This window comes from Protopterus annectens, chromosome 6.part1 (assembly GCF_019279795.1).
Source record: "Protopterus annectens isolate FY-2018-M chromosome 6.part1, PAN1.0, whole genome shotgun sequence".
Lineage (NCBI taxonomy): Eukaryota > Metazoa > Chordata > Ceratodontiformes > Protopteridae > Protopterus > Protopterus annectens.
The window spans coordinates 81767270-81780356 of record NC_056738.1 but is presented as its reverse complement, the minus strand read 5'-3'; the positions used below and the strand labels follow the sequence as shown (position 1 = coordinate 81780356).

Genomic DNA, 13087 nt, shown 5'->3' with positions numbered 1-13087 from the left:
TTTCTGTTACCTTAACCTTACTGCAAGGTTTTTATGTGATTTTTGGAGTACTATCAAAAATAAAATACTTGGAATTTGTCTTTTGAAAATGCAACTTTCTGTCTAAATAAACAAGCAATCAGTTTTGCTTAGCTTTATTCTGGGATCCCTTTTCTAGCTCTGTTAAGCCAAATCCATTTTCTTCCAGTAACCTAATATATCCCTATCCTTCTTTTTTCTTTTTTCCAGTAACATAATCATCTACCTCTCTTTTAACCATTTTCAGGGAATCCTGCTAAAGGACAACCATGTATACTCCAACCTCAAGTAATTCAAATAGCAATTCCTTACAACAAAAGTGAAACTGTCTTCCCTGCAGCATAGCGATAGAGAAACACTAATATTGGAGAAGATTTACCTGACACTGCCTCTTCACTGCAAGTTAAATTGAGGTATGATTTGAAAGACAGATAGGGCTTACTCTGTGCTTTATATGATAAGTAATCAAACTCATCACTGATTAAAATCTGAAAATCCTAGACCAGGCTGAATGTCTCTAGGAACTACGTGTATCTACAGCTCTCCCTGTACAGCTTGGCAATAGCTCATAAGTATCTACTAGTCCTACTTTTCTGCAGAATAATTGAAAAATATTTCTGGTGTTTTTAATCTTTTTCTTCTTCAGTGTGACTCTACCCCTAAAGTATCGGATATTAAATTCAAGTCCCAATAAGAAGAGTTAGGCCCTCGTAAAATGTTAACACCTATGTTATTAATTTAAGATTTCCCTAATATGTTATCTAGGTGGGATATATATTGCCTTGATGTTATAACCAAGTTACCCCAATACTGTTTTTACTAAAGCAACAATTCCCTAAGGACCAGGACTTACATTAGTTAAATGTGACTATATGTAACACACAATAACAAATAATTCATCTGCACCTTGCCCCATCAAATCTATCTGAAGCCCCCAATTAAGAATTTTCTGCACAGAGTTGATTATGCTCTGTGTCAGTCAAATGTGCTTCTAGTACAACCACCACCATTAAATGTTTTCTTTAATGCTGAAAATCTTATGAATAAACCCATGCAGATTCTGTCTTCTGAGTGGATTGAATAGTCCATTTGCATTCCAACGATATAATTCCAACATAATCATAATATCACATTAAACCTACCCACAACAATATTATTATTATTCAGTGTCTTTTTACCAAAATGCCCAGCCAAGGACCCTCCCGCTCCCATCCTCAAGTGAGTAAAATAATACTAGTTTTAGTACCTTATCCAGGTCTGTTAAAGCCAGCATCAAACTGTCCTCTCTTCTGCATTTTTTTATACACTACATCTTTAAAAGGAGAAGCAATGTCTGGCTACATATGTACAATACTTTGCCATCATAATACATCTTTTAAAAGAGAACCAGTGTTTGGCCACACATGTATAATATTTTGCCAGCAAAAACATAAACCAACTTGGTATAAAGACTGTCTTCATAATAACAGACAGTGTACCAAACAAACTCTAATAATAACAACAATAGTAGCACCTAAAGATAGTATACTTACGGACAACAATCCCAATGAGAGGGCTATAGATCTGAGTTTAACACTGACAACTCATCTTGGAGCATCAACTCCCCTGATGTTTGTGATTTCAAATCACATGCAAGAGAGGCAATGACCTCAGCCAAATGTAAATGCAGAGTAAAAGTTACTAACATTACTCCTTTATTGCATGCTTCATTATATCTTACTACGAGGATGAGTTCACTACTCACGTCATATCACAACCTCCAAATCATAGCTTCTACTAAAGCCATCCTAGTATTTAAAAACATATTGTCCCATACACTATCCACTTTCAGCATAATAACGCTTTTTTCACCCCTTTCACATGTAACTCAATAATATTTATTCATAACAATAGTAATCCATGATACTGAATCTCTTTATTTAGACTTATCTGTGTATCTCCTCCTCTCAATCTATTTCGCCTATGCTCCAGGAAAACGTTGTGGGGTATTCAGCATCATCAAAATGTCGTACCTCTGTGCTTTTTAATGACACCACACAGTCTTTCAAACTATACAATACAATCTTAAAAAAGAAGTCTATTCACAGCAACATTAGAAGAAGATGGAAAGAGAACAAACAGGAAATAAAACCAAAAATGATACTAATGCTGCATTTAAAGTACCGCACCATGTACTGTGGTTCAGAACCCTGAGCAGAATATAATCCTCTGTGGATCCAAAGAACCCAAAGTGCAAACCTCTGGGTAGATAAATTATTTCATATCATTTGGATTTGTTCTTGCTCATCCTTCAGTAATATTCACAAACTTCCTGCAGTACATTTACTAGAAAAAGAAAGACTGCTAAAGGAACATTCCATATGATATCCTTAACAACTTGCTGACATTCGTTATCTTTCAGAAAGTTTGCTTATCCTGTTTAGTGTCACCTGATGTGTCCTTCCTGTTGAAATCAAGGTTGCTCTCTCTGTCAATGTCACATTCCTCTAGAAGAGAAGTAGATTCAATCTATGTTTCCTTTATTCAGAGGGGTCCTAATGCTCATCAGTGCTGGGTGCATTTTGCTGCATCCCCCAGTCTTGCAGGGGAAACTGCATTATTGACTGATGACATTATGAACTGACTACACATCTTTTTGGAAATACATTTGTTTTACTCCTAGCTGAAAAAATACCTTAAATATTCTAATCTGCTTTGCATGGAATGTTAAGGATTTTTTGAGGACAGTCTTCTTATTGGCATAAAAGTATTTTTCGTAGGTTCATAGGTGTGTACTAGGCTAATGGCCCTGGAGCCTTTACAAGCCTAGTCCATAAGATTACCCTGGCATCATGCCATCCTACCTCAGTTCCCAGTGCCTCTGTCGAGCAGAGTCACTGGAGTGATCCCTGTGGTGAATTTTCTATTTCCCATCTACTCATCAAGATTTCTCTTGAAGAGGGACAGTGAGGTGCTCTGTTTAACATGTATGGGAGCTCTATTCCATACCATGGACTGTCTCTGGGTTATGACCCTGTCCCTCCAGCTTGTTCTGTTGATTGTGGTAATGAGGCTGAGGTCACTGGAGTGTGTGGTGTGGAGGATTGGATAACAATGCAGGATAGTATTGATCAATGTAGATTTATTTTATCTTCAATGCTAATTGCCTAGCAGCCTCCAAAAACTTGCAAGCACCTGTTATTTCTGAAAATATAACACAAATATTATTGTCCAGGGAGCCTGTTCTGCATATAATTTTATTGGACCTGATAGGCTCTTTCCATTTTTCTGCCCATCTTCATTTCCTGGACCATTTAGCTGAAAAACTTATGAAGAATCCCATGCAGTCTGGTTAATCTCCCTGCTTGGGAAAGCAATTGATTTTTATCTTTTTCTTCAACCACAACCCTCATATTAATTTATCAAACACTCCCTGTGATTCATTTTTGCTGCTGATCCCTAGATCCATGCTTTAATTTCTAAGTTCTCATCTATTAGTGATTGTAGGGTATCACAATGATCACCACTGATTCTAAAGACAACCACAAAGCATTCTATAGTTATGTCAAGAATCTCAATGGCAACACTCAGATCTGCCCTGAGTTACAGCACAACGGCACGAAAATTATAGAACCAACTGATATTGCCAACATCCTGGCAGATAGGTTCAGTGCTAACTTTACCCCCCCTCTCACCCCCCCTAAAGGGTCCATCTCTGTATTGGAAGAATGCAAAGTTCCTGTAATCACAGCTGCACAGGTAAAGACCACACTCTCCAAAGCCAAGAACACAGCATCCATGGAACCTGACAACATCCCAGGCTGCGTTCTACATGAACTGCAGAATGAACTGGCACCCCACCTAAGCACCATGTTCAGTCATAGCCTCACCTCAGGCTTTGTGGCCACTGAATGGTGCACAGCAACAGTTATTCCCATTCCACAAAGGGGGAGCCACCACTGACCCCAGGAACTACTGCCCTGTTAGCCTAACGAGCCTGGTCTGCAAGGCCATGGAATGTATCATCATAGATCTTATACACAAAGACATTGGTAATCTCCAAACTCTGGACCTCACCCAGTTCAGGTTTGTAAAAGGCATATCATGTCTCCTAAACCTGATAGACTTCTTTGAAGCCATCACCAAAGCCGTAGACAAGGGTAAGGTGGTTCACACAGCCTATCTAGATCTCGCCAAGACTTTTGACACCATCCCCCACTCTGGAATTATAGATAAACTCACTAAACTTGGTATAAATCCCTATGTCACAAGATGGGTTGCCAACTGGCTTACTGACAGAACCCACACTGTGAAAGTAGCAGACTCCAAATCCAACTTCAGACCAGTGACAAGTGGAGTACCACAGGGTTCAGTCCTGGGTCCTCTGCTGTTTGGGATCTACTTTTCTGAAGTACAGGCTAACACAGAATGTCTTTGGCTAACAAAGTTCGCAGATGACTACAAACTAGGAGCTATAATCAAAACTCCTAATGATGTGGACATCCTACAAAAGGGCCTCACAGAGACAGATGCCTGGTGTCAAAGCCATGGCCTCAAGCTCAATGCCAAAAAGTGCATTGTCATCCCCTTTGGTAAAAACTCTGTACCCATGAGCTACCACATAGGTGGTAGTCCACTTAACACTGAAAGTGTGATAAGAGACCTAGGGACACAGGTGGACAGTAGTCTCTCCTTTGATAATCACATCACCACAGTAGTCCAGAAATCCTTCTACATGACACACCTCATCACAAAAGGTTTCTCATCCAGGAAAAAAGAGGTCATTGTTCCCCTCTACTCATCACTCATTAGACCCATTATAGAGTACAACGCCCCTTTTGGTATGTACCTCGCAAGACATCTACAACAACTGGAAAGGCTGCAGAAATACCTCACAAAGAGGATTACCAGCCTCAAACAGATGCCCTACACAGACTGTCTCAAAAAACTCCAGCTTTACTTCATTGCATATCACCTACTCAGAGGTGAACTCTGCCTAACATACAAAGCTATGTCAAACCCAGAGCTGTTGGCATGCTCCACTTAAAGAAATCCCAATCACTCCGAGCTACATGCTCTAAGGACCTAAACCTTGTCACTACAATAAACAGAACATACCGGAGGGATAGATTCCTATCCCAGAGACTTCTCATGCTCTGGAACAAACTACCTATCTATATCAAACAAAGCTCCTCATTAGCACTCTTCAAGAAAAATCTTGATGATTGGATGGTAAAGAGGAAATCCACCCCGGGGATCACTTCTGTGGCTCTGCTCGACAGGAGCACAGGAAAATAATTTTCTTGGGTGGCAAAAGCCAGGGTACCTTTTTGGCTAGGCTTATATAGGCCCTACGGCCAATAGCCTTGTACCTACCTATGAACCTATGAACCAAGCATTTGTTGCACTTATTTGAACCTCGGTATAGTTCTCTAAGTGCTCCTTGAATCTTCTATTTATTTTCTGTTCCTTGCATAGTATGAGTCAAAATGAAATATCCTCAGTAGCTTTATCCAACTGATAGTCCTGTCAATAATTGCACTTCTTTGCTATGCCATGCCTGCAGATAGCATACTTCTCATGGACATGAGTATAGCCATTTCCCACTGCTTTGACTGCATCCTTGTTTTTCCACAACATATGTAGACCTCAATTATTGCAAGTGTGATGTCTTTCTATTTTAATGAAAATAAATTATTTCTTGTTTTTAACATTCATCATCTTGTCAGCAAAAAATGGATTTAAGCTATGATTAGCATCATTCCAAAAGACGGACATAGAAAGTTTACAGTTTTCTTCTGTTATTGAACATTCCTGCATACTATTCTTGTACATTTTCTGCTGTGATGTTTAGCATCTTTGTATTCTATTGCAGTCCATTTCCAGGCAGCAAATACAGTATTTCATTTAGTGTCAGTTCCTTGGCACATGCAAAGCTTAACAGCAATCTTCAACCTGTTCAACAACATATATTTTAAACTTCATTTTGTTAGCATTTGCTGTAGTGACTGTCTTAAAATTTCCTTGACTGGAAATGGTTCTTCCTTGTTATAGGGAAAGATGTTATGTCTTCTCTAAGTGTTTTGGATGCAAACTGGAGAAAACTTTATTAATCATATTCACTAATGTACCTAAGTCAATGAACACTGATACTAGAGTGTGTTGTATGCAGTCATATTTGGCTGAGCTTTGTCATGGCTGCTTACTATGGTGCAAACAGAGGAATACAGACTGTAATATTTATGATCTCTTTCTTATGGGGTAGCTCTTCTTTCAGCCATGTTTAGTTTATCCAAACTTAAACCCTTCAAAACCCACTACTTCAGTTTTCAAGACTTGTTTTAATCACTTTAGGCTTGTTCTGAGTTTTACTTTAATTTTGAAGCTTATTTTTAAATCTCCATTACCCTGTGGTTTGGTTCTACACCACATGGTAATAATGTCAAAAAACACTAGCTCGGGGCTCCAGAGTTCAGCCATGACTTCTAATCATCGTCTCTATGAGTTTAATCTTCTCCCCATAGCTGCCTGGGTTTTCTGCTGGTACTACAGTTTCTTCAAGCTACCAAAAGGTGCCGTTGAGAGCACAGTGTTTCACACAGCTTTGTCCTTGTGGCTCAGGACATGTCTGAAAAGCATCCAAGACTGATCAGTTCACTTTACATGGTTGACAAATGAATACATTACTGACGGTTGCAATTATCACAAGATACACATTGTTTGCTTTTTGCAAGACAGCTTTTCTTATGTAAACCCCTTCCATAGTTTCTGCTCTATTAGATTACTTTGTAGATTTTTTTATTTATTTTTCATGTTCCATGCCACCGGCTGATCTTCAAGCATGTTGTGCTTATGTATTTATGCTGAGTACTTTAACTACCTAACGTATTCGTAGTATCGCCAGAAAGGCGAGTGTATGCTGTGCCGTGCAAGATGCATGCAGCTGTAAAGCGATTCCAAAATGACTCGTGTTCAAGCACGTTGTTTGCAGGTAAATTAATTGCCTGACAACTTCAGCATTTAGGAGTGCAGGTGCATTTCTGATGCGTTTGGTTAACATTTTATGTTACGGCTTTAAATGATTTAAACGTTCAGAACAGGTGAAAATCCAGATCATGGAGCTCGCTGATTGAATATGAGAGGTTATAAACAAGCTTGGATGCCGTTGTAAAGTCTGGCCAGGGCATACCGCTGACACCAAAATAAATATAATGCAATGCTAAAGACGGGCGGTATAATCGCTGATGCTATTTTTCAGATTTCCGTTTCAGCCTTTCAGGCAGACTAATTAATTGCCTCTCCCAGGCTGCCACAGTTTCTACCCAACCGTTTTGCATGGATTCAAGTGTTTGTACGTCACAAGGTTTCATAGTAACTGACAAGCTAAATCATTTAAATTGAGCTGGAAGGCTACTAATAGCTCCCGAAAGATCATACCCACTGCTTTAAAAACATCATTCTTCCATGTTCTGTCATTTCATGCTGAGGACTAGATTCTGTTTCACTTGACAGGTAATCTTTAATACAGTGTGAATACATATTTGTACACAATACATTAGATATTCAACGTTTAACACTGCGCTGCTGTAATTCTAAATGGTCGATATAAGAACACAGAACAATCGTAGATATACAGTCGTGTTGCTTATAATAAGAATGATATTAAGTTAGAATACATTTAATTTCAGTCGCTATCGTTTCCATCGTTTCGGCATTGCTTGAATTTGGAAACGACTGCTTAACCAGGAATATCAATGTACTAGAACGTGATGGATGCGTCTAAAATGCCCCCTTATCCCCTGCGTGATCTAAATCTGAACACAAGCAGTAGGTATTTTTATAAACTTCTCTTTGAAGGAACTCACTGTAACTTTTAGTGCATCTGCTGGGCTCATTTGGGCTATTCAAGTACTTTTTTTTCAAAAACTGTGAGGGATAGACATTATATCTACAATAAAGGATCAGAATGAAAGGCTTTTTTTGTTTGTTCTTTTTTGTTACCTGTCCTTACCTGTCCTTACTCCGTATTTAAGTGTGTCCCTGCAGTCCACCAGAATCTGTTCCAAAGACTCGGGGCTGTCGCTGAGATCAAGGTTGAAGCCCTCTATACCTTCCAGCAGCTGGTGTGGGTGGTGGAAATCGAGAACTTTAGTAGATCTGTCAAACGTCTTCTTGACATAATTTAAGAGAATGTCAACCACTTCCAAGAGGAACTGCACTGTCTGTTCTTCGCCATTCTTTGCTGGCAGTAAGTCTATAACAGGACAAACAAAAACATTTCACTACAATGAATGACCACAGGTGGTTGTCTTCTTGACTTCAAGTTTAAATAATTAAATATAACTAAATACACCACAAGATTCTCAGAAATTTTAGTCTAGCTTCTGAGTCACCCTTGATTTGATACTTCGTGTTATGTGTCCTAGAAATGAAGCTGTAATCCTCAAAAATAAGAGAATTTAAGCGTGAATATGGGCATACCTCTCAACTTGTACAAAGGCTTTTGAAACGTAAGCATATCCATCAAAAATCTAGGCAGCTAATAAGCATGCAGTCTGAATACCCAAATAGCAGCTTCAGCTTCAAATGGGAAATACAAGTTTAAGAAATTCAGAGTAATAAAAGTGGTGCAAAAATATAAGCATATTATCAGAAACATACGGTGCAAAATCTGTAGACTTGAATGATATTACAAAAATCTACCTCAAACTGCTATTTAGTTTTACTTCTGAAAAAGTGATGTAAAGTGCGAGTCCTCGCTATTTTTATATTATTGCCAGTATTTTGTCCTGCAGTCTAATTTCCTGTGTAATAAACAGCTTCAAAATCTCGAGCTGCGGGAGGGAGATTTAGAAGACTGCGTGAAGGGGGTAAATAAAGCTGAAAAGTAAGTACCCGCTTTCAAAATAAGTACAGCTGAGAGTTCTACAACCGGGAAATACATGCCCCGAAACTACTGAATCTCAAGAGTATTCAAGGTACAGCGATCTGGGAGTTACTAGACATTAGCAGCGGGGCATGTTATTTTAAATGTGTAAAAGCCACTTTCTAAGTGCGTTGCTACTTGTGTTAAATCGCATTCAAATGTTAATAGTTGTTGAGCTGGCGAACTTCCGATAGGGGCTCCCACTTTATGTTACTTTTTGCCTCTATCTTTGTTATCTTTAACTTTATTCTGCTGCTGAATTTTTTTTTTCAATATAAATATAATGTGAACTGCAATGACTAGATACCCCCCGTGTATTGTAATTGCCGTTGTGTATTAACTTTAAATCGAACCCAAAGCCAAAACTAGCATTTTGCAAGTGGAAAGTCGTCGTTTTCTGAACTATGAACTAGCAAATTGCGAGTGCAATATAATAGTCAAGTAATGTTATTGTTTATGATACCGCTTTTAGTCGAGCCATTTTAGAAAGAACGACACCATGACGGTAGGGTTGCCACCTTTTCAAATGCCCAAAGTGGGACATTTTTGGTACAAATGTCAAGTTTTGCAGGGCAAAAGATAACCCATGGCCAGTACAAAGGACAGAACTTCACTTTTTTGCCTAAATAAAAGCTTATTCTTGTAGCATTTTAGCTGCTTGTTCTGTTTCTTATAAAATGTATGTGTTTCAGATACAGAATAATTGATGCAACTATTACATAAAATATAGAAAATAATTTTGTCCTAAAAATCTCAGGACATTTGCCATTTTTTTCAATTGTTTGCAGGACACAATTGCCCAAAAAGGGACTGTCCCTCGCAAAGTGGGGCAGGTGGTAACCCTACGTGACGGGCATTTATCTAGCAAAACTTAAGTGCAAAAAGTAAAAGATCGATTGAAAGAAAAATATTCAGGTTTCATAGCCATTGTTACACACATCTTCAAAAATCTTATCTATGCAAAGTTTAAGCGACAGTTACATGTTTTAACACGACTGTCAACGAAAAACGCTGAATCCGCAGGAAGAGTAGTGCAAGTTGTTTCATGCATATTACTTATAAGCAAAAGCGTTCAACAATGTTAACGGTTTGAATCCCACAGCTGATAAGGACGGTGCTCTGTTGTTAAGTCAAACAAATGGGTTGTGGCTACTAAATATACTGACTGCATATATTTACTGCTAAATCCGTAGGTATTTGTTGATGTAAAATAAAAAGGGCAGAACAGTATTCAATAACAATTCTTGTGTGATTCAATACAAATTGAGTTAACTGTGTTCTACACTCCAGCAAGAATATATGAAAACTGCAAAGACCACCACACCAGCCTGAATGTACTCAGTCTAAGTAACTAGGTACCCATAAAATACTGCACCTCTTGCATAAAGGTTGGAGAAATCGGTGTCCTGTCGTTGGAATAGTCTGCCTCCTTTCTCGTTGTTCTCACAAGCGTCCAACAGTGTTTTCCCACTGGACTGGCGTTCTTTGAAGGAACTCACGATACGACTCTTGTCATCCAGGCTGTTGTTTCTTTGCAAAAACCCTGCGTTATTGCAAGAAAGAATATTTGATTTCTTACTGTTTCCCAGCATATTTGTAACACACCTTCGTTATGCAAATGTTGTTAGCTCTGGCTATTTTTTCTTTGGAGACCCAAAGTGGTTCTAAGAACCGTATTTAAATGCAGGATATTTGCCTGGAGGAGGCTGCGTTTCCAGTGACATCAGCGAATGGGAAGCTGAAGAAGCACATCCATGCAAAAACAAATCCTTGTCATTTACTATGGCAGTAAATTTTCATTAAGCCTTCCGGACAGCTTCCACATCAGTAAACAGCAGTTAAGGAGTAGTTGTGGATCTATAAACGGAGGATTGTGTAACAGAGCATTTTGCCTAGACAATTTATCAGTATGAGGACTAAGCCGATGAAGCGGGAGATGATTATGATTATGGTAAAGCCAGTTTTTATCCCTCTTTGCAATGCTAGCAGCACACATAGAATGAGCTTTAAGAATTGCCGCATCATTTATTACAGATGACAGTTCCAAATCTCGATTACTCTAACTGGGTCAAAGTATCGTGTATGGTGTGTGTGTGTGTGGGGGGGGGGTACTTGATTTGTCTGGGAACCGTTAGGTCTTCTCTGATAATAATGCATCCTTCTAAGAAATATACTTCATTGTAGGTACATATGTGTTTCGAGAGAGGGATTATTGGAACTTGTCTCAAACTATTTTCGACCAGTTTGCACGCTGCAGCTGACATATACATCCAAAAGAATGATTTACACGTGTGATGTTTTAAATATGGGTGCGTTGCACCCTCTCTTACCTTTTAAGACAAAATATATAAACTATTTGGCTTTTGCAGGGTAAGCCAGTTTAGTATTATACAGATCCCAAGCTACGGTACTGACTTCTTTCTACCATCATCCCTTACCATATGAATACTGAAACCACCCGGAGCAAAGGCAACCGTGCGTTACTTTATCAGTTCTGCTTGCTGGAGTAAATTAAAAGGAAGATGAAACATGCCCTCGAGGTTAGAGGGACTGGCTGCCATTCAGAAAGTGGGCCATTAAATCCCTTTCAGCTACTCTACAGCATTTCAGCTGGATAGATCAGCGAAGATGAGGTTGCCGTTCTCCACATTTAGTTTCAGAAAATACAATTGCCAGAAGCAGACTTACTGCGTTTGTTTTCACAATCTTTCTATACAGAAAGTTAGTCACTGATTAAAATGACGGTCGTTTTCCGATTATTTGCCTAGTTTCTCGCTCTTCATTCATTCAAAATCAAACAAGTTAGGCACCAGGAACTAGTGTATCACACAGAAACAGAAAGTGGCTTGTCTGTGTAAACGTACAGTGCATATAGGATTAAAAGAAAATATATGGTTAAATATCTTAAAATCTCCTTAAAACAAGAGTCGAGGTTTTGTTACCAGGATATTTGAAATTTACATCAAGAGAAGTTCAGTTGCTTGTTATATGTCACATAGCAACGGAAATACAAGCTTTACAGTTGGCAAAATTAATGTTTTTATTATATGCATACTTGATGTGTATGAACATATATACACATTCACACACGCACACACGCACACTCAGGGAACTACCACATCGACAATACACTCCTAAGAGCTGGCGTAGTAGTTCGGGATTTTGGAACTTATGTGGGCAGTGACCTAATTTTTGACAAACATATGTGTGTATTGTTGTATGAAAGTACTTCTGTTTTGCACAACTTATAAATAAAGGATTGTGTCTTGATGTCGGGACGTCATCGCCCCCTTTACTCAGCCCTCATTAGGCCAATCATTTAATATAATGCCCCACATGCAACAACTGGAGCAACCACAGAGATCACTTACTAAAAGGATACCAGGCCTAAAGATGTCCTACATGGACAGACTCAAAAGTCCTGTCAGTGTACTCTGTATCTTATAGACTGCTAAGAAGTTACCCAGGCATCCTCCGACCCATTACTGGTGGATTTACTGCACATCAACAAGCCAAATAGCATCAGAAATACTCGGTTTAGGGATCTAAACCTCTTCTGCAACATCAACAGAACGGTTGGGGGGGGGGGGGGGCAGGTATATCCAAAGGAAGATACTGCTTCTCTGGAGCAGACTTTTAGTCCATGTAAAACAAAGCTCAACCCTGTCCATATTCAAACACAACTTGGATCTCTGAGTGGGAAACATCAAGTGCTGCCCCTTTACTACTAATAGACAGAAGCAGCTCCTAAATGCTTTATCCTATGCATTGGTCCCCTCAAATTATCTATGGTATTATCTCAATTGTTATACGGGTTGGAGACAGTGGCATTGACAATAAGGCAGGAGTCAGAGTTTGACGTGGCAGCATTGAAGATGTTAAGATTAGCACTGGGTGTGACGAGGATGGACAGAATTAGGAATAAGTATATTAGAGGGTCAGCCCAGGTTGGAAGGTTTGGAGACAAAGCCAGAGAGGCAAGATTACGTTGGTTTGGACATGTGCTGAGGAGGGATTCTGAGTATATTGGGAAAAAGATGCTAAGGATGAAGCTGCCAGGTAACAGGAAAAGAGGAAGGCCTAAAATAAGGTTTATGGATGTGGCGAGAAAGGACATGCAGGTGGTTGGTGTGGCAGAGCAAGATGCAGAGGACAGGAAGAAAT

General features: G+C 39.1%; 1 protein-coding gene across 3 annotated transcripts in view; it reads right to left on the bottom strand.

Annotated features, from left to right (window-relative positions):
- The window catches only part of GAD1 (glutamate decarboxylase 1), a 357526-nt gene that overhangs the window by 331840 nt on the left and 12599 nt on the right, over window positions 1-13087 (bottom strand). For all 3 annotated transcript variants that reach the window (XM_044075516.1, XM_044075515.1, XM_044075514.1), the window contains exons 4-5: window positions 10299-10466; window positions 8009-8251 (exon numbers count right to left, since the gene is read on the bottom strand). In XM_044075516.1, coding sequence (XP_043931451.1) covers window positions 8009-8251; window positions 10299-10466 — 411 coding nt within the window. The remainder of the gene's footprint in view (window positions 1-8008; window positions 8252-10298; window positions 10467-13087) is intronic.